At 39.1% G+C, this 25401-nt stretch overlaps 1 protein-coding gene across 7 annotated transcripts in view; it reads right to left on the bottom strand.

Annotated features, from left to right (window-relative positions):
• Nucleotides 1–25401, bottom strand: part of ERC1 (ELKS/RAB6-interacting/CAST family member 1) — a 277845-nt gene that overhangs the window by 21086 nt on the left and 231358 nt on the right. For all 7 annotated transcript variants that reach the window (XM_041484357.1, XM_041484358.1, XM_041484360.1 and 4 more), the window contains one exon: nt 11116–11217. In XM_041484357.1, coding sequence (XP_041340291.1) covers nt 11116–11217 — 102 coding nt within the window. The remainder of the gene's footprint in view (nt 1–11115; nt 11218–25401) is intronic.

Raw genomic sequence — 25401 nt, 5'->3', positions numbered from 1 at the left:
ATTTGAACTGGCCACTTAGCAGGAGGCACTGTGCTTCCCACACAGCAGAGCTGCCCCTGCCTTATCTCAAGAGGGTGTAAGAGCATTTGCTAAGTGGAAAAGCATGGCAGTGCTGGGTTCATAACCCACATCATGTTCTCATGCTCAGCTCAGAGCTGCAGAGCTTTCTAGGAAAACAGTGGGTAAACAGACCAAATCCAGGAATATCTTCTGATGCAGCACTCATTCATTAATGGACCTGATAGGTTTAGGCCATCCTCATCAATGCATGGAATGAAGTCTGCTTAATGTACCCTCAACTTCAGAATATTGCTAATGGCCAGCTAAGTTTGACAACATTTCACTAAAAAAGGCAATCACTACAACTCTGAGGCAGAAATGTGAAATGACAAATCTCTCATGCAAACCCAAACCAACTCAACCAACTAATAAGATACTAGTGAACATATTCCAAATTCAACTTGAGATTTCATACATTAAAAAAAAATCTTTGACTATGATAAATGTGAATCTAACTGTAGTTGTACAAGTCATTGGGGCAAAAAAGCTTTAGAATGAAATGATATTGCTTTTTCAATGGTGGTCCTACTGTTGCTGGACAATGGTCAACTGGAATATGGGTAACTGAATTTCAAGTTTTATATGCTAAGTCTCTGCTTTTAAATATCTATATATACACAGCAGTGTCTACTGGAAATATGCAAAAAATACACAGGTGGTTATTTGGAAAAGAAAATCAGCAAAAGCCCACAGACATCTGCAGAATAAAGAGTGAGTTTAATCAATGTGCAGTTCACCACAATCACCAGCTTTAAATTATGCCTTCTCCAGGCAAAAGGGTTAATGACCTGGTCACCTTTCTCCCTGCTAACAATCCCTTTTTTTTCTCTGAAGGAAGCAACCACTTTTCTTTTTCAGAACCAAATACTTAACTTTACTAATTTCAGAGAATACCTTCTAAATTTCTACTTTAAAAACCTGCAGCTGCCATTTTGAAATAAAGACTTACAGACACCCCTAAAAGCCTGCCTGTTTTTGCAACTGCATCAGTCGACTTTTACAAAGTTATCTCCTTACACAACTTGCCTTACTCATCAGAATAATGCATCAATGTGGAGGTTGATCATGGATCAACAGCAGTTACCTTTAAAAAAAAGGGAGAAAATAACATTTTTTGGTACAGCAAGGGCAATACAAAGTGCCATATACATACACTTGGCACTGGCAGGAGTGCTGCCATACCCCTCTATTAGCCTGAGTGCCTTGTTTGCACATTGTGTGTATATATCCACTACAGAATCCTAAAGGGCAGAGTGATGCTGGTCAGTGCTCTTCATTTTGCAATCAAATAATTCAGTAATTTTTCTTAACTTACCCCTAAATCTCTAAGTTTTGGAGAGAAAAAAAAAAAAACTCCCTGGAAGTACAGCTAGATCAGGAAGAAAATAAAATAGAACTGACAAGTAATCTCAGGGGTCAAAGTAAACAACGTCAGGTAAAAATGACATGTTTTTGTATTAAAGTGCTACAAAGAAGTGTAGGTGGAACAAATCTGAAAGCTTCCAAGGAATTAAGCAATTTCAGAAACAATCTAGCTTGCCAGCCTGTTCTACACACTGTGAGTGTTCATTGTAAATCCTGCTCAGCACAAATAAAGTAGGAATTCTGAAAAAAATCCAAGCAGAAACCCAAAGTACCACCAAACACCTCCTCAAAATTTCAGACTGGATAAAATAAATATGTTTGGAAACACAGTGCAGGTAGTCCTTTATCTCCTATCAACCACATCTGCCATGTGAGTGTGGAAAATTATTTTCAAACTTTGTTACATGCAGTTGCAACTATGCTACCCAACAAAACCTACTTCCCAAACTACCACTGCACAGGAGAAGATGGGGCCAAAGATTGTGTAAGCACATATGTTTGTTAAAAAGCAATTATTTCAAAAGGACCTGACAAATCTCTGTATACCTCCCTGTATCTGGGTTTTATTATAGATATTGCCAGACAGGGATATTTTGCCTCTATAACTAAATATCTTATGGTGGGAGATATGAAAATAAACTAGTGATAAAGACAGTGAGTGACACAGTCTGGAAGTATTTGCATGGCAAATTGAATTATGCCTTCTTGCTCAGACCATTTGTGTTTGTTTGGCAACAAACACAAGGGTTCAACAATAATATTGTAACCACTGAATGCAATGGAGTTTTATGAGGCATGAATTTGGCTCAGAATGTGCAAAGCTTTCCCAAATTCAGAGCAATTTATCACTGATGTCTTCCCTTCATTATTTTAAATGGAAACAGAAGAAAGTTCTCAAAAAGACACATCTTGACCTCAGTTCAGTTCAGCTCAGTTCACAGATACACGGAGATACTTGGTTTCTTCAGAAGACCCCCACACAAAAGCTCAAGGAAAGGCTCAGTATTCTTTAGATTTGTTTTAAAGACAAAAAAGGATTTAACTATAACTTTCATAATTTTCTCCACATAAACCAGAACAATATACGTGAGGAGCTAAAAGAGATTCTGGCTATTTTGACAGAGCTGTCTTACTCAGTTCCTTTCTGACAGAATCAATTAGGAAATCATTTTTATATAGCAAATGATTTTTGAAATTTTTATACACCATGAACAAATCCCATGGATTAATGATTTCCAGAGTTCACCCTCTTCACCTTGGGAAAAATCCAGACCAGAAAAAAATAATAGAAAAAACAAACCAGGGAAAGGAGTTTTGTCATTAGCTCCCTCTGTTTAAATAAAATCCTTTCCCCATCATGTAGGTGAGGCAGAGAATTGCAGTGGGTTGGTAGGGTTCCTAAAGCACTCAAAAAGAGCAAGTAGTTCTAAAATATTTTTATACATAACAAATCCAGAAGTGCTTTCCATGATACTTGCAACTTTCACTTATGTGGGCTGTGGAGCAAAGTTGGCAGGGAACCACGTGAGGAACAGCAGGGACTGCTGGAGACCAGAACTGGAACACTGATGTGAGGGGCCTGTAACTGGACCAAGGGGAAAATGAGCTTTCAGGAATGAGATACCTCAGCAGAGCTGAAGGCAGTGTTTGCACACAGCTTGAATTTTACCTGTTTTCTCATTCCCTTCCTTTCAAAAGCGAGGGCATTCACTCAATCTCTTACCCCTAAATAAACTCACTGCACTGTGCACACCTCACACCTCTTTATTATTAAAATCTCCTTCATTTGAGCATTTCACCCCTGTAAACTGTGTTAGTTACCAGGTTAAACTTTTGAATAATAAATTAAATTATAGAAAGCTATGAAACTGGGTAGTCAGATTGATGATACTGACAATTACCATCAAGGAAAAAAAAGTAGTCCCACAGCAAGCAAAAACAATTTAACACATGTTTGCATCTTATACATGACACTGTGGATTTAAACAGCATTCTCCTGATCAAACTTTCGTAGGTGTAAGTAAGCAAGTTTTTATTTCACAGATTCAGTCATATTTTATGCTGACTCCTTCTCTACAAAAATATAGCAGCTTGAGAATATGTAAGAACAACCTGCTTCTATTTTTAATGCATTCAAGCTTTCTAGCACTTGCTGTCTACACAAGAGTGAACCAGAAAGCACACACATTTCTTGCTGTGCTCTATTTTGTCTCTTGCTTCTCCCTATTACAAGGGATAAAGGGAAACAGTGTCTCACACACCTCTGAAAGCAGAGCATGGCAGCAGGGCACTGGGAGAGCGTGTCCATGGCAATGCTGATGCATCAGGGCTGTGCTCTGCTGTCTCCCTGCTGTCTGTTCCACTGCTAATGCAAACCAGAAGGTATTTCCTAAGTAGTCTACCAGAGAACACAATCAGTGCTTTTCCTGTTCAGATGAACTATAACCTCCCTGTCTGCAGGTGAGCAATCTTGGTCTTGTCCTTCTCTAACTCTGGGTGCTCATTCTGCTGTTGCAGCTCTCTACCTGCTGAAAGACACTTCCAAAGCAAGGACTTGTGAAGGTTTATCTGCCTTTAGGAAGTCTTTTTAGAGTTGCTTGCTCTACATTCAAACACAAAATCCCATGAATAAATGCACCTATATTATACATAAATGCACCTATATTACATGGATATACAGTAGATCTTATCTAAAAGTTACTTTAACAATCAGATGTTGGAGAGCCCATAGTGAGGCTACTGTGAGATGGAACTGTAAATCCTGACATGTCCATCAGTCATTATGAACTTCACCAACCAGGAAAATGCAGTGTCTAGATTGGCAACATGCCCTCAGTTTTTAATTTAGATACCATTCTCTGGAGCTTATTTTCTGGAAAGCAGGTTGAGGCTTGATTCTTTTTCTGACATTGTTTATCTCCCCTCTCCCTCAGTTTCTTTCCTCCTAAATGACAACTAAAAGGGCTTGGCTGCAGTTGCTTGTCCTGTGTCTCTGAGTGTCCTGTCTAGGAGTGTCAGAGCTCAGAATAACTGGGAGATAGTAGAGACTATCACACAAACTGCAAGGAACAACTCTCCTGGAAGTGGCCAGAAACAACAATGTCTGAGTGCAGAATTCCTACTTGCTACAAAGATCAAGCCACTAGTAGAAGATTATGTTCAGCTGCAAATCAAAAGAGAAAATAAGACACAGACCTGGCATAATCTCATCTGGCAGAAATGAATGATGGCCTTTTTGCAACTGTTTTGCTGAAAAGCACAAATCTCTACAAAAAGAAACCAGCCATCTGTTTTGAATGTTTTAGACTGTAAGTATCTACTTGTGTTCTTCTTTGATCTGTAAGAATAATAGGAAGACAGTGATACAGTCCAGTTGCACCTCTGTTGTGAGTGTTTAATTCATCCCAGAGCTGCAGATTACAAAATTCCATCTGGAAATCTTAGTTTTATCATTCTGGGATCAGAAAGAAAATGAACAGTGTATCAAGATCAGTTCTTTTGTGCTCATAGGTATAACATTCTTGGACAGAGAATGCATTCTTTTAACAGAAATTAGTTATTAACCAGCAAAATAATAGGTTAAAAAGAAAAAAAAAAAAAAGCTAGCAGAAGAATTGTTCTCCAAAAGAAGAAAAGGACACGAGCGGAAGATAACTTTGTCTAAAGGAAAGCATTCTTCTCGAATCCTCCTAAGGATAAATTAGTTACATCATCTTATTTGAGTGCATCACATTAGGGTTCTTACTAAAAGGGTGCCTATCCAAAAAGGGGGAGTGAAGAACCCTGACTGTCACCAATATGACAAAGCAAATATGGCCTCTCTCTCTCTCTGTCCGGACACGTTTAAGCAATGCAAGATTATCTCATGTAGCTGCCTTCAAATTTTGCACAGGGTATGTCTCCAAGGCAAGCACAAGACACTTTCACAATGCTTTTACAGACCTGGATGAAGAATTGTAATAATATTATTATACTACACAATTAGTTTGTAGATTTTTAGACAAGGGAAGAAATGACTCTTCAGAAGAGAAGAGATGACAGTAAAGAACAAGAACAGAGGTCTAAAGAGCTTTGTCCAGCATGCTGGAATGGCAGCTCTTTGAAAATACGGGTTATTTTCCCTTTCTTTGGGAAGGAATAGGATCTTGTCAAAAAAGTAAGACGTACCAATAGAGTCAACTACAAATCTAACACAATTTTGGGAACAATTTCAAAATGAGGTATTAGAATCACCATCATATCACTTTAACAAGACAATTTCCAAATATCACACAGTAATAATACGTAGCACTTATACAGCACTTTTCCCAAGCAGAACTTGCACTTTTACAAAAACTTCTGCTCATTTTACAATTAGAGAATTTGAGACAGGGAGAAAGAGAACAAGTGAGTGGTTGGAGATGATGCCAGGAAAGAATTTATCTTCTGAATCATGGTCTAGTACTGTGTCCAGTAAATTACAATGTAATATGAGTCAGGCATGAAGGCCTGGTGCTTTTGACCAGTTTGCATGATCTAACAACTAAAAAGACCAGACTGAAAATAAATCTAGTCAAAAGGCTTATGAGGTCACAGTATAGTGAGTGACAATACTGAGAACCTCAAAAGTGTGACAGCAGGACAAGCAGTTCTGTACAAAATGCGTGTTGTGGACAGAAGATCACATTTATGTAGTGAATGAATGTCTGTGTAATTTAAACATGGAACTCACCACCACCTATTTACTTCACTACAAGAAATCAGCATCAAATAATGTAGGAAAAAAAAAAATCCATGTTCTCCTCAAACTTCTCGAAGTATAGACACTTTTAGTGTTGTAGTGATCCCAATGAAAACTTCATGTAGTTTGACTGCTCTGGCAAAGATTACATTAAGCCTTGAGATCAGCCAAATATTTTCCCGTAATGACTTACCCCCTCTTTCCACCACAGACATCACCTCTGAAATCTGAAGTGTTATAAATTTTGTGAGTGCCTTCAGTACTCAACTCACAATGCTTAGTGCTTCTGAGTTAAAATCTGTCAAACCCAAGTATGGAAGAAAAATGTCACAAAGAAGACCCTGTTTGTCTTACAATATTTTTACATATAGGAATTGCCAATATTTTCATTGTCTTGAAATATCCCCATTTTCATGCACTCCAGTTCCATGCTAGCTCTTTGACCATTCTACTGTTGCTCTAATAAGCATAATAATAGTTTTCAATTAATGAGTGGATAAAGCAGATTTCTGAACCACACCCACATTTTCTCCCATTTTAGGTAGCACAGCTGTGCTTCACAAGACAACTGGATGAATTGAGCAGCTTGGGAAATCTCTGTATGCAAGCTTTGCTTTACTTCCCCCACGTGGAACACACCTGGCACAGATTTACAAGAAGATACACCCACATACACACATACCCTTTTGCATGTATTAGCTCTCTTAAGGTGTAAATTGATATTATTTTTGATAAAACTGAGTGATAACTAATTAAGCCATTGGCCAGAGCAGTTTAGCATTTGAGAAAAACCAAAGAGCATCCTTGTGTGAAATCACACTGGAATTGACTTGGATGTAGAGGAGGATAGAGCTCCATCTGGGGAATAAAAGGAGTCATAAGAAATTCAGACAGCGAGGAAACAAGCTAAGTGAAAAATGCTAGGACAAACTATTTCAGGATGAAAGATGGTATTTACATTGAACTATAAACTGAAACGTAAACTACCATCCTCAGAAATTACAGGGAGGGTGCATATGTTTATGAACAGTGATCCATTTCAGGGGAGCTCTATCTGATAATGCTCTCATGTACAGATTTGGCATAATTAAATATTAAATTCAGTCAATTCCAGAATGCTGGAGGGGAAAAGCCTTAAGACCTAAACCATAAAAATAAAAGAATGTAGTTAACTATTGTACATAGTTTTTTGTCTCCATTTAATCTTCAGTATTGACCAGAGGTGATGGCATCCACAGTCCTGAAGGAACTTTAAAAAAAAACAAACTTATTGCCAAGTCCTATGCTATTAGTTACACTTTATCATTGTAATACATAAATTTAATTTAATACATGGAGGTTAGGGACTCTGTAACTTACATCATCTTAGCTTTTACAAAAAGAATAAGGACTTTTTTTGTTAATGAACATGGAATATCACAGTAAAAACATGTACTCTGTTGGGAATAAGTGGCTTGGGAAGCATCCATCACATTTATACCTTCCCTGCTGATGTATGCACGACAATGTCGAGGCTGTCAAGTTTCTCTGATGAGATGCATGGAAGGCAAGGCTGCTGGCTGACTCATTATTTTGACTGGGATACTCTGTAACAGCTTTCCTGAGGAAAGTGCCTCAAACTGGAGACATAAGCTGTTTTTAATGTCAAACACCCATTAATTCAGAAAACTGTGAAAAACCGTACTTTTAGCACAGTTGTATTCTTAAATGCATCAGCACATGGGAGAGGAAAGAGAGAGATCTTTCTCAGAGTTTTCTACACAAACTCCATGATTGCTCCAGAAGGAAAATCAGAACTATTCCTACCTTCATAGTGAGTGTCCTCTTCCTTTTCATCATTTACTTACCTGATCTCCCCTGTTTAATTTCTGTGCTTCAGCTGATCTTTACAAGCATCATCTCTAAAACTTTTAACAACATACACGAGCGCACAACCATTGCAAGAGCGGTGATTCAAAAAGAATGTGAAATCAACAGCGAGTGCAAATTAATGAAGCACTTTATCAATTTGTCCATTAAAGAGATTTTCTCAGTTCAAACCCCAAGGCATGAAATTCAAGTTTGACACTGCCACAGTTGGATTAAATTTTTCAGATGGTTGGCTTGAAGAGGGATTTGATCTATACAGTCAGACAGACTGTAAGTCTGTAGTTAATTGAGCAAGTGCAAGAGAGGAGAGTGCCTTATTCTCTCACAAATGTTTTACAAATCTAATACAAAGCAATAATTTTCAGAAATGCAAGGTTCAAGATTTCCACAGAAATTTTCAGTTCTCTTTCAAATAACTGATATGAAAATAATCAAATTCTTAGAAAAAAGTACACAGAAACTGACATGAAATATTTTTTTCTTAAAAGGATAAGTGAAGAAGGAAAAAGTTTCATATAATTTTTAAAATACTGTCATCAGTCCTTTAAAATACTTCAAAGAAATACATTCCACTTTAAAACTGATACTTCAAGGCATAAATGAATGCTGTGTACTATAGTGTAATAATCAGTGCTTGACTCCTGGCCAATAAGAGATTTTTTGCTAAAGAACAGGCATGAGGAGCAGGCTCTGTCCTCTCCACTGTCTTCCCTTTTGGAAATGGGCGTTGTTGTGGGGACAATTTGACAGCACAAAAGAAAAAACTGTGGACATGGACACAGAGAAACAAAACGTACTTTAAATGAAAAACAGCTCCTAATTTCTCCCCCACTGTTTTGAAAGAATGAGGGCGATGGAAGGGAGAGAGGAAGGTTAAGGGGATATTCCTCTTTGCCTTCACATTTATAGACAATTCATACTCCTAGTCCATCTAGAGAATCCTGTATTGTGAGTTGATAAATATCTGTGACTAGTTAGGTCAGTGTGCACGGCAGCAATCTCTGCAGCAGATCTCAACATGCTTAAAACCTTCAGAAGGAACATTATCTTCAGGAGGAACATTATCCTCGAGCAAATTCTTTACAAACCAGAATTGAAAAAGCACACATAGGTTTGGCTACGGCGCAAACTGCTTTGAAAAAGAATCCCACTGAAAACATTTCCTCCATGAAGTCAATGATAAATGATATGAAAGACATTTCCTGTTCTCTCGTGCTTGCACAGAAACTCAATTACATGCTCTGGGAAGTTCTCCCCACAACATGGTGAAACGAGAGGATGATTAGAAGAGGAAAATCACAAACTGCACATAAACACACGAGAAACACCCTCATGCAGGGACATGGCAGCGAGGGGAGGGAGCACAGCCAGGTTTCACAAAGCACAGGAGTGAGGTGTGGGAGCGACTGTCGGAAACTTTTCTATTGGCAGGAGAGGTTGGTTCTCACCGTTCTGAACAAAATGGCTGAGCTAAGAGCATCTGACTGGTTATGCCCAAATACCCTCCTCCTCATCCTAGAGGTGCACAGGTGGCAATGGGAGGAAAGCCCCAGAGCAGCATGGGAATGAAATAAAGAGTTGGTTAGTATTTAAAGCACATAAAGTACAAACAGTAGAACAAAGCGTTTCAATTCCTTATGCAGTATTCTGAGCCTCCTTGAGGTACAGCTTTCTCTGCTCCCTTGTAGGCTTTGCCAACTTTCAAAATGCCCCTTTGCAAAGGGGAAGTGCAATCAGAGCCTCCTCCCACCCCCTCTCTTGCCTATTGCCCTTCCCTGTGGGGTCTTTGCAAGAATTTCTGTAAATGTCTAAATTTTATTTCATTTTTACATGCTATCTTTTCAATTTCATCTGTGAATGCTACACTGCCTTTATTTGTAAGCATGTACTAAAGTTACATGCTAGAAATGGTTTCAGCTCTCTGTAGACTTCAGACTAGAAACAACAGATATTCTAACATTGCTCCAAATTAAGATTAGGAAATCCATTTAGTTTTCAGTATTAACAATTTCACTGTCCTGAAAAAGGAGAATGAAACACCAACATCTTCCAAAAACACTGCAGAAAATTCAAGCCAGTCAACATACAGTGGAGGAAGGTATTAAATTAAGATGCAAAGGGAAGTTCCCTTGAAAATCAGAGTTTTTCTGCTTGTTTGATTGCATATACTCCTTGTTTTCTGATGCAGACATGAAAGGAGATTTTTCAAGATCTATTTTTGCAGGGAGAATAAGTAATTGGCTTTTGCCATTTTCCTCTTGTGCCTTACTCATTATTTCTGTGTACCACTAAGCTGGCACTTAAAGGTCTAGAGAGATATTCTTCCCTTCATATCTCACCAATTTCTACATCAGTCAGAGGGCAAAGAGAAGCATTCCTTCACTCCATCGAGGCAGTGATTAATGATGGCTAATATTTTAATTAAACTGCAGTGGATGAGATTACAACATGGGATGTGCAATTATGCTGGCATTTTCTGTGCTACCCAAGGGATGGTTAATCTCTCTAATAGTTATCAAGCACACGGCTGTGCTTTGTAAATGCCACAGGAGCCTCCTCACTGCTTTGGAGATGGTAAATTGATTTTCCTTCAGTTCATGGCCCATTGAGTTTGTGAGGGAGCAGTCTGTGCTCATTTGGCACCGAGGCCTGGATTTCCTCGTGGGAAATGAAGGGAACTGCTCGTATGCAATCCATAGACCAGAAAGCTGATCCTGGAGCATGATTTCCTGCTACTGAAGACAAGAAACAGTCCTGGACACTCCACACACTCAAGCAGTAAACTTGAGCTACTAAAATCTGAATATGTCATACAGGACTTGAGTCTCACATTTTAGGAGAGTAAAGTTTTTGTTCCTTTTCAATGCACCTCCTCCTCTCCACCCACCTAACAACAGCTTGGTACCAGGAACTGTTCATTCAGGAGTTTGCACAAAGCCAACACAAAGCAGCAGCACCCAGTTCTGGTTTATAACTGCGTTCTGGAATGCTACTTTTGTTCCAAGGTACTGCAAGCATGTCAGGAAAAACTACTTATGACACAAAATCATCAGCCCTCACAGTAAAAATTACTTTAAAAACAAAAAAGAGAGGGACATTACCTGGTCAGGGGAGGGCTTGTGGTTGGTTTGGTTGGAATGGGATGAGGATTTGAGGTGGTCATCCTCATAGTTGTCAGCCATCAGCTTCATACGGTTCTGAGTCTATTAAAATTGCAAGAAAAAAGAATCTCAGTCTACCTTCGAATGTTATCAGGGGGACTCAAGGGAACAGGGCATTTATACAAATGCATATCCAAAATCCATACATAGGAAAAAACAAGACACATGCCTAGACATCACTTGGTATTACCACAGGGAATTGGTAAAAACTTTGGAGACACATTCCAACCTGTTCCCTTTAAGGATAAATTAGTTGTGCAATTAAGTGGATTATCTGACTTGTACCTACTAAAACTTGTGCTGTACAAGAAATTAATTTCTTCTTAGATATTCTTGAGATTACGGTTCAGACACCAACTTGGAGAATAATTCAATGAAAACATGAGTTAGGTGTCCCTAAGTCAATTAAAAAACCCCTAATGAAGCCCTCAGAAAGCAGTCTGTTTTAAAAAACCAAAAAGTAAACAAGCTGAAAATAGGTTATTACTTAAGAAGTCCATCCAGTACAATATGCAAATCAGTTTTTGATTGATGTATCAAAGAACAGAAAAATTCTGAGACTGGTCAGAAAAAGCTTAATTATACAAAAGCCATCCTGGGAGGAAATTAAAAATTTAATAAATAGATATTGGGGAAGAAAAAGTGTCATAATGAAGGCTTATAAAATTAAAACCTGGACATAGTCAAGTAAAGAATTAGCAAAGTACGAAACAAGTTTTTGTTTTTCTTCAACTTCTTAGGAAAGTTCAAGTTCCAGAAGAGACAGGATTTTGAAAACCACACTGTAGAAAATAAACTGTGTAAGAATAAATGGAATTCAACAATACCATTCTAGGTAAGCAATCACAAAGAACATTAAAATACATTACCTGGCTGTGTCTGCAAAGGAGAATGTTAGATAAAGCCCTTTTAACAGACTACCCTGAAATGAGGTCCCCAAACACCTACAAACACAAACAAATAAGGAAAGAAATGCACCTGGAAGAGTGTCCCAGCTCCCCAGCAGGGCTCACAAAGACCATTCAGGCAGCAGTGATACCTGTGGGCAGCCAAAGGGTTTTCTGAGGATCTTGCAAAGCCAAGTGCTGCCTCCCTTGGCATCACCTGGTGCCAGGGTCATTGGGAACTCACGCATGGAGCAGCCCCAGAACTGACTGATGGCATTTCTCCTCCCAGCTCAGAAGGCACAAAGAGCCCCACTTTGAGCTTTGGGAAATTTTGTATTCTAAGGAAATCAAAAGGCTACCCTGACATACATTGGATATGATACAGAGCAAAGTATCTACAGCTAGACATATAAAATCATCAGACATGCACCAAAATTAAGTGTCTTAAATGAAAGCTCAAAGCTGATAGAAATGCAGGCTGTGGATTCAATCCCTTCATAATTCCATGGTTTCTCACTGAAAACTCACTGAAAAGTTTAATGAGCATCTTGAAGCTAGAGAATGCAGATTCTACTTGTCTCTATTCAGATCATGAGAGAGAAGGTCCAGGGTTTGAATCTGGATTTGATTTTATTTTGGAATAATTTAACAAAAGCTAATAGTAAATTGAGCTTGAGCAATAAGCAATTTCATCATGCAAAATTTTTATATTGTTTGCTCTGCTTGGTCAAGCAAGTTCTGAATTCCAAGTCTGACTCATCATTCATAAATCACTACTTGAAACATGCTACATTAATCCTTAAACAACTACTTTATTGTAAAGACACTTTCTTAATATTTATTATTTTATTAAGGTTGTCTCTTCAACAGTTTCTTCTTTGCAATGAGAACAATTGATTTTAAACCATTTCACATTTCCTTGGAAATTGATTGTTTTGATAATAAATAATAAATTCTTACATGACTTTCAGTGTGTGTGTGTGAAGAAAAGCTATTGAAATCCAGATGTTTAGCAGAATGCTAGTATAGCACATTAACTCTCCTGAGAGAAAATGTAGCTCTTCTCAGATAGAGGCAGCATGTTTTACATTACATGGAAAAAAAAAACCCAAACAAACTATGTCAGCTGGTACAGGTAGAGAAGAATATAAACATTGCAGAGAATCACAGACTGGGTCAGGCTGGAAGGGACCACAGTGATCATCTGCTCCCACCTCCCTGCTCGAGCAAGGCCATCCCAGAGCACATGGCACAGGATTGCTCCAGAGGGTTCTGGAATATCCCCAGTGAAGGAGACCCCACACCCACCCTGGACAACCTGGTCCACTGCATGATCATTGCACAGGAAAGAAGTTCTTCCTCGTGTTCAGATGGAGCTTCTGTGCACCAGTTTCTGCCCATGGCCTCTTGTCCTATTGCTCAGCACCACCAGGAAGAGCTTGGTCCATCCTCTGACCCCTCCCTGCAGACACTGACAGACATTGCTAAGGTCCCCTGTCATTTGTCTCTTCTTGAGGCTGAACAGGCTCAGCTCCTTCAGCCTGTCCTTGCAAGAGATGCTCCCGTCCTTTCATTCTCTTTGCCACTCTCCACTGGACCCACTCCAGGAGCTCTCTGTCCCTCTTGTCCTGAGGAGCCCAGAACTGGACACAGCACTCCAGGTCTGGCCTCACTAGAGGAGCAGGATCACCCCCATGCTGCTGGCAGTGTTCTTCCTAATGTATGCCAGGATACCATCAGTCTTCCTGGCTTCCAGGACACACTGCTGGCTCATGGACAGCTTGCTGTCCACCAGGACTCCCATGGCCTTCTCCTCAGAGCTGCTTTCCAGCAGGTTGGCCCCACACCTGATCTCTGTTGAGCCTGGCTACTCCCCCATCTCACTTCAAATCTAGTTTAAAGCCCTCTAAATGAGCTCTGCTGACTCCTGAGCTAAGATCCCTTCTGATACAGGTGGAGCCCATTTGCTGCCAGCAAGCTCAGTGTTGTATAAATTCACCCATGATCAAAAACCACAAAATGCTGCTGTTTACACCAGTCTCGAAGCCAGGTGTGCATCTGCATGACTTTCCTGTTTCTTGCTTCATCATTCCCTGCAACTGGCAGCACAGAAGAGGACACCACGTGTGCTCCAGATCCCTTGGCCAGTTTTCCCAAGGCTCTGAGGCCCCTTCTCATTGTCCTTATCCTTTTTGCTGGGACTTTGTTGCTGCCCACTACTCAGAAAACTGCAAGAGGGTAAGAATCAGTTGTGGTATTTTCTGAGACCCCCATCAAAGGGAGGAATGATGAATCTGACTCCATGTTCTCAGAAGGCTAATTTATTATTTTATGTTACCATATTATATTAAAGAATGCTGCACTAAACTATACTAAAGAATACAGAAAGGATACAGACAGAAGGCTAAAAGACTCGTGACTCTCTCCAGTCCCGACACAGCTGGGCAGTGATTGGTCATTAAGTAAAAACAATTCACATGAAACCAATGAAACAATCACCTGCTGGTAAACAATGTCCAAACCACATTCCAAAGCAGCAAAACACAGGAGAAACAAATCAGATATTTATTGTTTTCATTTATCTCTGAGGCTTCTCAGCTTCACAGGAGAAGAATCCTGGGCAAAAAGACTTTACAGAAAATATGATGGTGACAATCAGTGGGCTGCACCAGGCTGGGAAGTTTCTTGGCGATGTCCCTTACCCAGGCCTCAGGGAAGCCACACCCCTCCCTCTGAGCTGGGTCTGGTCAGCAAAAAGCACAGAGTCCTTCAGAGAGAATTCTGAAGTCAAACTGAAGAGGTAGTGTGCTTCTGTCACTTAAATTCAAGTAGAACCTACTATTAATACTTGGCAAGCAGGTATTGAGAAGTGGCTGATGGAATTGGGCTGGTTTAGCCAAAAAAGAGGAAGCTTTTTAAAATTACTTGATAGGAGAAAATAGAGGACATGAAGCCATTGGAGGGGATAGGGTTAGGAAATGACAGATGTAAAATGGAACACAGAAAATTCTCATTAGAGATCAGGAAAATTCATAATGAGGTATATCATATGTCAGAACAGGCTGCCATGAGACAGTGGCATCTCCATCCTTGAAGATACTGAAAATGCAGCTGGACAAGGCCTTGAGCAAAGTGCTCTAATTAGTGATGCTCTCAGCAGGTGGCCAGACACAGAGGTCTGCTCCAACCTAAAATAAGCTGCAATTGTTATTATCTGGAATTTTCATCAGGTCATTTGAGAGTTTCAAAGCTCAACTTTTCAGAAGAAGAGGGAAATAAGTTCCAAAATCCCTCCTGCTTGCCAAATATGGTTTAGCTGCTTAGCTCCATCAGAGCCCTTTGAACATTTAAACCCAGAACAACCTCTGCAGTGTCCTGATGATGACAAGCCTATGGGACCAGTTCACCTAGAAGGACATTTTTTATGTTCCCTCTTTAATTCAATCTGACCTGCCACTGCAGCTGCTGCTCATTTAAGTGTGCATGTTTGTGGCAAGTCTTGGCAAGAAAATGCCAAAATTAGTATTGTGATTCCATTAAAGGAACTAATTTATGTATATATGTTGGATTGGAATTAGGCAAAAATCAAAAGACAGAAGAAAAGCAGCTTATTTCCTGATAGATACCACTAAGAATTATTTTCCAAAATTTAAAGCCCAAGCAGTGTTGCAAATAAAATATATAATATGATAATATTTTTACAATTATTTTTATATAAAACATAGAAATAAAAAGCTTCTGCTTAAGACTGGACTACTAATGACAAACTTTTACTTAGAAATTTTAAAAATAACTGTAAATACGTGATCTGAGTTTCTCTCCTATTGCTCCTCCACAGGAAAAAAGGATGGAAATTTCTAGACCAAATGGCTGTTGTAATGATTTAAAAACAAACCGTTTACTTTTCTGTGGGGAACCACTCCAACATCCTGCAGTCCTGAGCTGGTTTGTCATGGTGCTATTATACAATCCTCTCCCACCTCATGAGGTTATGGCTCAGATCCTAGGGCAAGCATTTCTACATCACTGTAAAAAGTATGAACAACAAAGTGGTTTAACCACAGGGTCCTGTGAGAAAATAAATGAGCAGTGCAGACAAATCAGTTGTGTCAGGAGTGCTTTTGTCTAAAACCTCCAGAGCTGCAAGCAGAACTAGCAATGATAGGAACCGGATGTCAAGTTCAAATTTTGCTTATAAAAAATACCGTGTGCCCTGACAGGTATGTTCTTCAGGCACGTGCAGAAAAAATGCTGGAATGGAGAAAACTGGATAAAACTCCACAACCCAATAGGTTTTGTGATTTTTTTTCCAGAAGGTACCTTCATTTCACTTTTCTTTTTGGACAGATTTCATAAAATTACTCCTGGCCCTCCAATTATACCTTCCCCAAAGCCCCCACAGCTTGTCAAAGCCCTTAACAATGCTCTTCTTTTCTTCCAAGGGTCACCATGCAAAGAACAGTCCCAAACCCTTCATACTGGTGTAAATTCTCAAAACTACTCAAGAGCCACCACACACTCTGCAGCTCCTAGCTGAAAGCCAGGAATGAGTGTGGAGGCCTTGGCTCTGCAGACCAGAGTCTATGAACTGCAGGTCTAAAGCACAACATTTGCAAGGCTACTGCATCTAAAAAACCTCAATTCCCCATGTCATATACTAGACTTTATTCTAGAAATACCACCCCTCCCTTTTTGCACCCCAGAATTTCTGCAGTTTTCCTTTTGCCTCTTTGATACAGTTACTGTTAATGCCTTTTTTACTTCCTGTCATTATTTAAGTCCTTCTTCTTCCCTATCCCTTGCTGCAGCAGGCAGTTATATTAAAAGAAAAAAGCACCAGGAGAAAACATGAGATAAATCTGTTTTACTCATGAATGTGAACATTCATGATCAGCATCAAAACTTCTTTAAATGTGCTCTCTTTGGTTGTTTCATGGTCCTGCCACGATTTCACCATATTTTCATGACTTTTTTTTTTTTTCCTGGGTACCATATAGTTCACTTCTGCCTGTATTCTATAATCACTAAATATTTGGGTAAACAAGGACATTACCATGGTTAAACTAACATAACCAACACCTGAAAACTTTCATTGCAAACTGCACATGTACATTATTTTACTTGCAAAACTGTAGCCATAGTTAATTTTTAAGGAATCACTCAGTTCCTCATTCATGGAAGTACTGCTTCAAAGCACTCTCTCACCTGTAGGTGCCTAAAAGTACATTATTTTATGTTCACTGATGTTCACTGCAGGCCACACTGGTAGCTTGCTTGTGCACCTTCACACTAAAGACCAAATAAATAGATTTTATCACAGTTAAATGATTACATGAGAAAAACCAGAACTGATGTTGATCCACAAAGTTTAGGGGAAAGTCAGAGACATACTCTGCACTACAGCTGGTAAAGCCTAGAGGAGTGCTGCCCAGATCTGACAAACTCTTTATTGTGGAATCCCACACATAAATTTGAAACCCACAGATATAACTACAGACATTGTTTATAATATATTTTACAGAATGTTTTCATTTGAAAGCTTGCACGAAGTTGTATGTTCTAATGAGAGTACATACCTTTCTTAAGCATTTCTGCAGGACAGCTAGTGCTCTGGTAACCATTAGCCTGGAAAGCTTTGGAAACCACGTTTTATTCATGGGGATCACACATTTCTGTATCTCTAGAGAAGCACTCTAAGAAACAGCCCATGAGCTGTGCATTCTCTCTATTACTCCAGCCTGCTTCATATGCTCATTGCAGTAACTTACTCAAAGAATTTGCATCAAGTCTGTTCCTCCACCATGAAACACAGCACAAACGATGACATCAGTGACTCCTGTCTCATTTTTTGTAGAATATTTGCGTGGGGTAATTTTGGTTTTGCTAACCAGTCTAAACAAGCTTTATTAATCCTTTAATGTAGAGTTTAAAAAACCCCACATTAAGTAAATATTAATATAATGACTGTACTTGTGACAAATGAGCATGTGGTGGAGGCAGTGTGTTAGTGCATTAAAGGAGTTATCCCACTTTAATTTGAGTAGGATGTTCCACTGGAAGCACATGCAAAAGCAACAGTTCAGAAACATCGTTGTCACTAATTACACAGAAATAGAATGGAAAAACTTGGGTGATTGTTCTTACAAAGTGTGGGCTGAATTCACTATCTCTGAGAATTATGCACTTGTGAAGGCTTTCAGAGAGTTCTTTTCTACTTGTTAGAAACATGCAGTGAGCCATAATCCCTGTTAATGTCCAACCAGCTCCCTGCTGGAATCTGGCTGTGAAAAACAGAGAAAGAATAATCCCTGTTATTGCCTGTTATTTGAATATGATGGCCTGCCTTGAGTTTATCTTCACCTACCTTAAATATACTACCTTGAGTCTATACCTATCCTAAATGTACTACCTTGAGTCTATACTTACCTAGAGCATCAGGACTCTGAAAGATTGATTAAATATTTAACTCTGTGCCCCCTTCCCACTCATGATATTTTATGAAAACGGAGACATTTCTCAAATTTGTAAAGAGATGGCACACACTGAGTTGCCATCTTTCTTTGTAAAGTTTAAAAGACACATCATTAGTTAGGTTTGGCTTTCCTTTTGGCAATGTTTAAGATTAGCAACTGAGATTTCTCTGTTAGCAGCAAACCAGCAGAAATTTCAACTGCACAGACATGAAACCCATTCCTGTTACTAGGTTTCTGCACATGCTGGAGCCTGTGTTTTTGTGAGCCCAGCAAAGAGCCTGTGCAGCTGCCGGGGTTTGTCAAAGCCTGCAGGATTTAACACAGCTCTACCTGAAACGCTGCCTTCTGCATTGGCTGCTGGCAGTGTTCCAACAGTATTACTTTATAAAATGACTTTATCAGTCCAGCTAATTTTTTGTGTTTAAAGATGTAATTTTCCTCTTCATCTCCCCACATGTTAATTACTGAGAAGCTTCATCCTGAAGAATTCATACTCTACAAGCCTTTGAACTAAACTGAAGGAGGCAGATTATCTAGATAGGGCATGCTCTGTGAGACTTGACATATGTAGACATATGTAGATGGGATTAAAAATAAACTTGGAACTGAAATTTTCCCTGTACAGGAATGTGTCTCTTGGAACTTAGCTCCTTAAGAGATGAACAAACTATGAAACCATGGAATTGCCCAGTGACAAAGTTTATTGAAATTTATTGCTCTGATTCCTGCATGAAGAAAACCAGTGACGCACACAAAAATCCAAATCAGCTCTGTATTTGGGATTCCTTTTTGTGTTATACCATACAATCATCATAGTATATGTTCCTTTACCTCTCTTTTACTCTTTTTAGAGATACCTCAAGATGTGTTTAAGATCAGTGGTAACAGAACTGCCTTTCTCAATTACTTGTTCCATAAAAGCTGGAACATGCCCAGTCACAGGTTTGAAAGGGAACTAAAAATAAAAAATACCTCCTCTCATAGTTAACTACTCAAGAGCAAGCTAAGTATGTTACTTCTTTGGCATCTCTCCACTGCATGTAAGGGTCTTAGGCAAAAATATCATTAAGATGTGTCTTCCTGTATCTCAAAGATGTCTGAGGGAGTCCTGCAGCCTGAGGACATTTACAACCATAGAATAAAACTAATTTTTAGAGAATGGGTGGGCTATGCATCAAGAAACTACATTCAGGCAGCATCAGCAGGACAAATGGTAACCCACAATAACATCCCCAAAGAATCCTGCATCTTTCACACAACAGAAAACCCAAGAGATTATTGACTGAAATTGATCTGAAGACAGAAGAGCAAACAAAATGAGCTGCTATTTTAATTCCAAAGGTAAAGTATGAGAATGGTTATGTTATATGGTTATGTCCACATTTCAGTTTTGAGCAGATAAAACCTCTAGATTTAAAATAAGCACTTATTTTTGGGGTTATGAGCCTGCCCTGTGGTGCAGTTTGTTAGGGTAAATCTCATCCTGATTCCACACCATGGAAGAGAAGGGTCTTGCTGCAGAATAGAACATCAATATCTTTTGCTGTCACATACACTTAAAACAGAAAAGACTAATTGATTTAAATTAGCTTAACAACTGTTTTTTTTTTGTTCAAGTATGCTGCTACATCCACTCTCAGACTATTGTGAGGTCTTCACTGCTTCTTTAATGAGTAAAGAAGCAATTTCTTTTGCAGACAGCATGGCTACCCTTGAAGAGCCTGCCAGTCCACTTTACAACCCTTCTGCATTGACTGATGAAATACGAGCGCTTTGGATTTGTATTCTCCATCTTCCAAGCATGGCCTTCAACCCTTGCAACAATCTCTTTCTGCAGCCTGCCTCCCTGGTGGTGTCTCCAGGCAAGAGTCAGCTGGGACCAGTGTGAAAGTATGTATGTCCTGAATGGCCAGCCACATGTGTGTGCTACAGCCAAACAAAACACAGCACAGCTCAGTTCTCCTTGCCTTCCCCTGTGTGGGAGCTCTACTTTGGGCTCTTTTCGCCTCTACCCAGCTGCACATGTTAATTAAATTCCTATAAATCTGCAGATTCGTTGAGACTTCTTTTTCTCTGTCAAATTTGGTTGAAAATGGTCAATAAATTGAAAAGTTACTGGGTAGGAACTACAGCTCAGCTAAGCAGATGGATGGCACTGTCATTCAAGCTCTTCTTCTTTGGAGTCCAAACGAACACATTTTGTTGGAATTGTAAGAGTCTGGATGTAGACTCTCAAGATATCCTTGCACTAAATGCTACACAGAAGTGGAATTTTTGGTACATGCCTTTCATTTGGATTCTGGGAGACTGACCTGCTACAAATTCTCAAGTAATCAGCAGCAAACACGCCTCTCATGATCAGTCATGTGTCTGCTGAATGTTTAACAGATACAGTTTGTTGTCTCTTTAATTTACTTTGATACTTACTACCAAAGACAACTCATTTTAAGAAAAAAGTGAAATGCCACTTCTTTAACAACGCAAAAGGAAAGACCAGCCTTTGCCAGAGTCCTCATTAATCAAACTGTCGAAAATTTGACTGTACTATCCCCATTGCTCTTTTTTTCCCCTCTCACTGTGTATTTGTGGGTCCAAACTAAAATTTTAATTTTATGTTTTACAGAATAATAGACAAAGCAAAGACAAAAAAGCAGTGAGAAAAAGAAGGTGAAATATACTTTGGAGCATAAACTCTTCCTAAAAACTTTGATAGGTTGGTAACATCTTTTACAAAGCAAAATCTAAAAGGTATCTCAAGTTATGCTAAGGTTGAAATACATATCAATATTTCATTGATCTTGTGATTTCTTTAAACTTATGCAACTTAAGCATCACAATGCAGTACAGGTAAGGTTAGTGTTATAAAATCTACATGAATTCTGAAGGCAAACCCCCTAAATTACCTATGTTCTATCCTATAGAACAGGCAAATATTGCTATCAAATACAGAACAAACTTTGCTTGACATCACTGATGGGACTCCTGTTTTGTTATGATTATTTGCCTGAAATTTCTACTTCCCTTTTCTCTTCTGCTTCACTCCACACCTTGCTCATCTTACCCTCAACTACCTTACTCTGTCCTCCTTTACTCTGTTATTCTATATGGCTCTCCTTTCCAAAATAAATCCACTTGCATATGCTCAGCTTCACAAAGCTGAATAAAACAACCACTTCAGTTACTCTGCTTTTGTCTCAGTCTTTCTCCTGCTCTGAAACAAGAAAGTTTCTTAGTCCAGTGGAAGCCTGACTGGAAAAATCTCATAGAGGAATTTACATACAAGATGCATCCTACTGCAAAATCTTAAAAGCTAGTCATGATCCCCCGGCTCAACAAAATAATTTGTAGGCCATCTGCTCATGTATCTGTAGATACATACACCTTTCTGTGGCATTCACATTCTCTGGAAAAATCCCTTCACTCAGGATTTTTCTCCTGGGAAGCTGAGAAGCCTCAGAGAAAAAGGAAACAATTCTTGTCTCATTTGCTTCTCCTGTGTTGTGCTCACATGTGGAATGTGTTTGGAGATTGTTTATCCACAGGTGATTGTTTCATTGGATTCTGCTGTGAGTTGTTTTCACTCTTTGGCCAATCTGTGCCAGGACTCTGTAGAGAGTCACCAGTTTTCATTGTTATCTTTTTAGCATTCTGTAAGTATCCTTTCTGTATTCATTACTATTGTTTAGTTTAGTATTCTTTAATATAATACAGTATCATAATAAATTAGCTTTCCGAGAACATGGACTCAGATTCATCATTCCTTCCTTCATCAGGGCACCCCGCAAATACAATACCTTTCGTAGCTGAAGTGATTTGGAAGTCTTCCAATCTTTGTGTACTGTGACTGTGTTGTTACAATAAATATAGTAAAAGCATTCTTTTATCCAGCAATTTTTAATTTTGGAAAGTATATGCCAGCATTTTGACCACAGACCTTTTATTGTTACATATTTTTATTGTTCTGTGACTCACCACTTCGACTGCATTTGCCTGCAGCTTCAAAGAGTTGTTAATAGCAAATCCCCCTCCCTCTATACATGCTGTTCTTGGCAAAAAAAGGAGTTATGTACAGATACAAATTCCTAGATGCTAAAGTGATGTGAACTGCTCAGTATCATCTCAGCACAGACTGTCTGTGACTGCCCAGAACCCAGCTCTGGGTGTATACATGAATGGATCTGTGTCTACATGATATAAACAGTGTTGATAGCAACTTTAAAAAAAAACACACAACGAAACCTCAAGACTATTTGTGCTTGTTCTGAAATTAATTTTAAAAGCTGTTGCGTATAAAAGAAAAAGAAACCCAGTATTATTCTTTTTGCGCCTTGCTTTCATCTTTGAATCCATCAAAATCCTGCATGGTAACTGCTTGAGGGAAGAGTTGAAAGGGCATTTCCTTTGACAACCACCAGAGCTTTGCTACCCCAAACTAAATAAAAGTTAAGAATTTTTTCTGTACGGCCAATTATTAGGTTTGACATCCACCTAGAAGAGCCCTGCCTCAACAGCCACACAAACACACAGCCATCACATTCCTGTCTGTCCACACCATCTGTGCGTGTGGTCTGCACACCCAGGATTCCTGTCCATCCTCACTGTCCCTGTGTTTGGAGCACAGAGGAGGATTCCTGCCCCAGCACACAGCAGCACATGTGCACTACAGAGCTGGGCAGATGATTCCTGTCCCTCCCTCTGCTCTTGCACACAGCACACAACCAAGGAGAACCGCAATAAACCAATACTTTTCTTTTTTTTTGCTTGCTGTTCCAGCAGAGGCTGATTTTTCCTATTAAGTCTGCATCAGAGCTTAGGTACTAAGCTGGAGCGACTGAAAAAAACATTCAGTTTCTCTACTGTATTTGTGCCAAAAATTATTCTCACCAAGGAAAGAAATTCTCTTATTCTCCACAAAATTCATGGCACACTACGTGCAGAGATGTGCCAGTTTGGCCAGATGAATTTTCTAAGGTATCTGCATTCCTGTCTTTGCCTGCTCTATTCCTCATCTGTTGTCTTTCTGTGATTTACATTATATGATGCCATTACATATGAGTAGAGGCCCACCCAATAGGCACCATAAAGCACTCTGTAAAGCTTAGAAAAAAAAATCTTAGAGAACTCTCTCTGCTACAGGATCACTAAAGAAAAAGATCTGTGGAACAAGATGAGAAAAAAAGCCAGTCATAACTCTGGTGAGTTTTTCTTAACAATCCTTTTACTGCTAAGTCATTAAACTTAAGATAGGTGATTCCACTTGTTAAAGTGCCCTGACAAAGCAGAGGAAGAAACAGAAAAGGATGAATAGAAGGACAAGAGCAACCTTGACTGATTGATTTGCAATTAGAAGACCTAGGAGGAAACAAGGAAGCCTTCATATTTTTAAGGCCTTTTTATATCACAAACCAGCTTTCTGGCAGACAATGGAGAAGGATTAGGTGGTTTTGGTAATCAGGAAAGGGGGGAAGAGAAAAATCTTTGTGATCTGATAGTAATGAAAATAAGGAATTAGTCTTAGTCTGCACTTCCCAGTTTGTGGATCCTTCCCACCAAGTCTGTAAATTTTTTCATTTTTTAGTGCAGAAGGACATACATCTTGCATGCCTCCATATGATTTACAGAAGACACTTGAAACATGGTTGAAGACCTGTATATATAAGTAAATATATTTCCCCTTAGGAATAAAAAAAAAAAAATCAGGGAAAAACTAAAATGAGAAGGTACAGTCCTTAATACTTACAGAGAACAAATAAACTCATGCAGGCTTCCAAGTTTTAAACAACCTGTGAGTGTGTGTGTTCTTAAGGATCATTATATTGCTTTTATTATTTTTTCAGCACCATTACTGTCAGCAGTTGGCAAAGGTTTGGGTTGCTAGCTGTAATAAAGGAGGCAAAGCCAAGGCTGCATCTACTGGTGTTTAGGAGATGGAGAGCACACTGGCTTGGTGTCATAAATTACGGTCATGTTTCATGTTAAGATGACAGTAGTGAGAAGAGCAACTTCTGGACTATTAAAAGGATTAAGAGTGGTACAATGGTGAAACAGAATGTTTAAAAATGTTAAGTTTCCCACTCCAAACAAAAATCCACTGTAAAAACAAGAGATACCTAGGTTGTTCAAATCCTGAGGAAAAACCTGCCTGGAGTTAGCTGTGAGACCTCCATTTATTTTTTGTTTACTCAACTACAGGAAATATTTATATTCACACAGACAGACAGGCATTGGTGGTAAACAAACAGAATGCAAACAAAGGACTGGGTTCTGTGACTGTAAAATTGTACTCAAATAAAGAGAACAAAAGCTCTAATAAAATGATTACCCCTTAACCAGGGCTGTATTCAACATAAAAGACCACTGCTTCCTCCAGGCACCAGTCCTGAGATGAGAGTTTAACATATATTTGGGAAGTAGAGCTTTACAGAAGTTGAGAGACTAACATTCACCTACAGTATGGATTATCTAAAATTCCACATGTGATTGCAAAGGTAAATGACTTGTATTTGAAATTGAGGGTACATAATCAGTGAATTTTTCTTATATCCACATGATAAATGTTTGATTATGCCAAGTAAAATCAGACAGCAATCCTTTGATAGCTGAGTTTGAGACTTATTTTGTCTTCATGCAAAATCTTGGACTAATCCCTGAAAGTACTTCTTGCTACTACAAAGACTCAAAACCTTTGGCAACATTTTCAAGGTAAAGTAAGGCACACAGAAACTGTGCCTTTATTTTGTGCTCCATACAGGTCTGCTCAGGGACAGCTGAACACAACAGCCCTAAAGACAATCTGCCAAAATCACTAACTCATGTTTGACCGCATTGTCTCCAGACTGCCATTCAGGGAGGGACTGGAAGCACAA

The sequence above is a fragment of the Pyrgilauda ruficollis genome, unplaced genomic scaffold (assembly GCF_017590135.1).
Source record: "Pyrgilauda ruficollis isolate IOZ18807 unplaced genomic scaffold, ASM1759013v1 scaffold66, whole genome shotgun sequence".
NCBI classification, from domain to species: Eukaryota; Metazoa; Chordata; class Aves; order Passeriformes; family Passeridae; genus Pyrgilauda; species Pyrgilauda ruficollis.
This window is presented reverse-complemented; position numbering and strand designations above follow the sequence as displayed.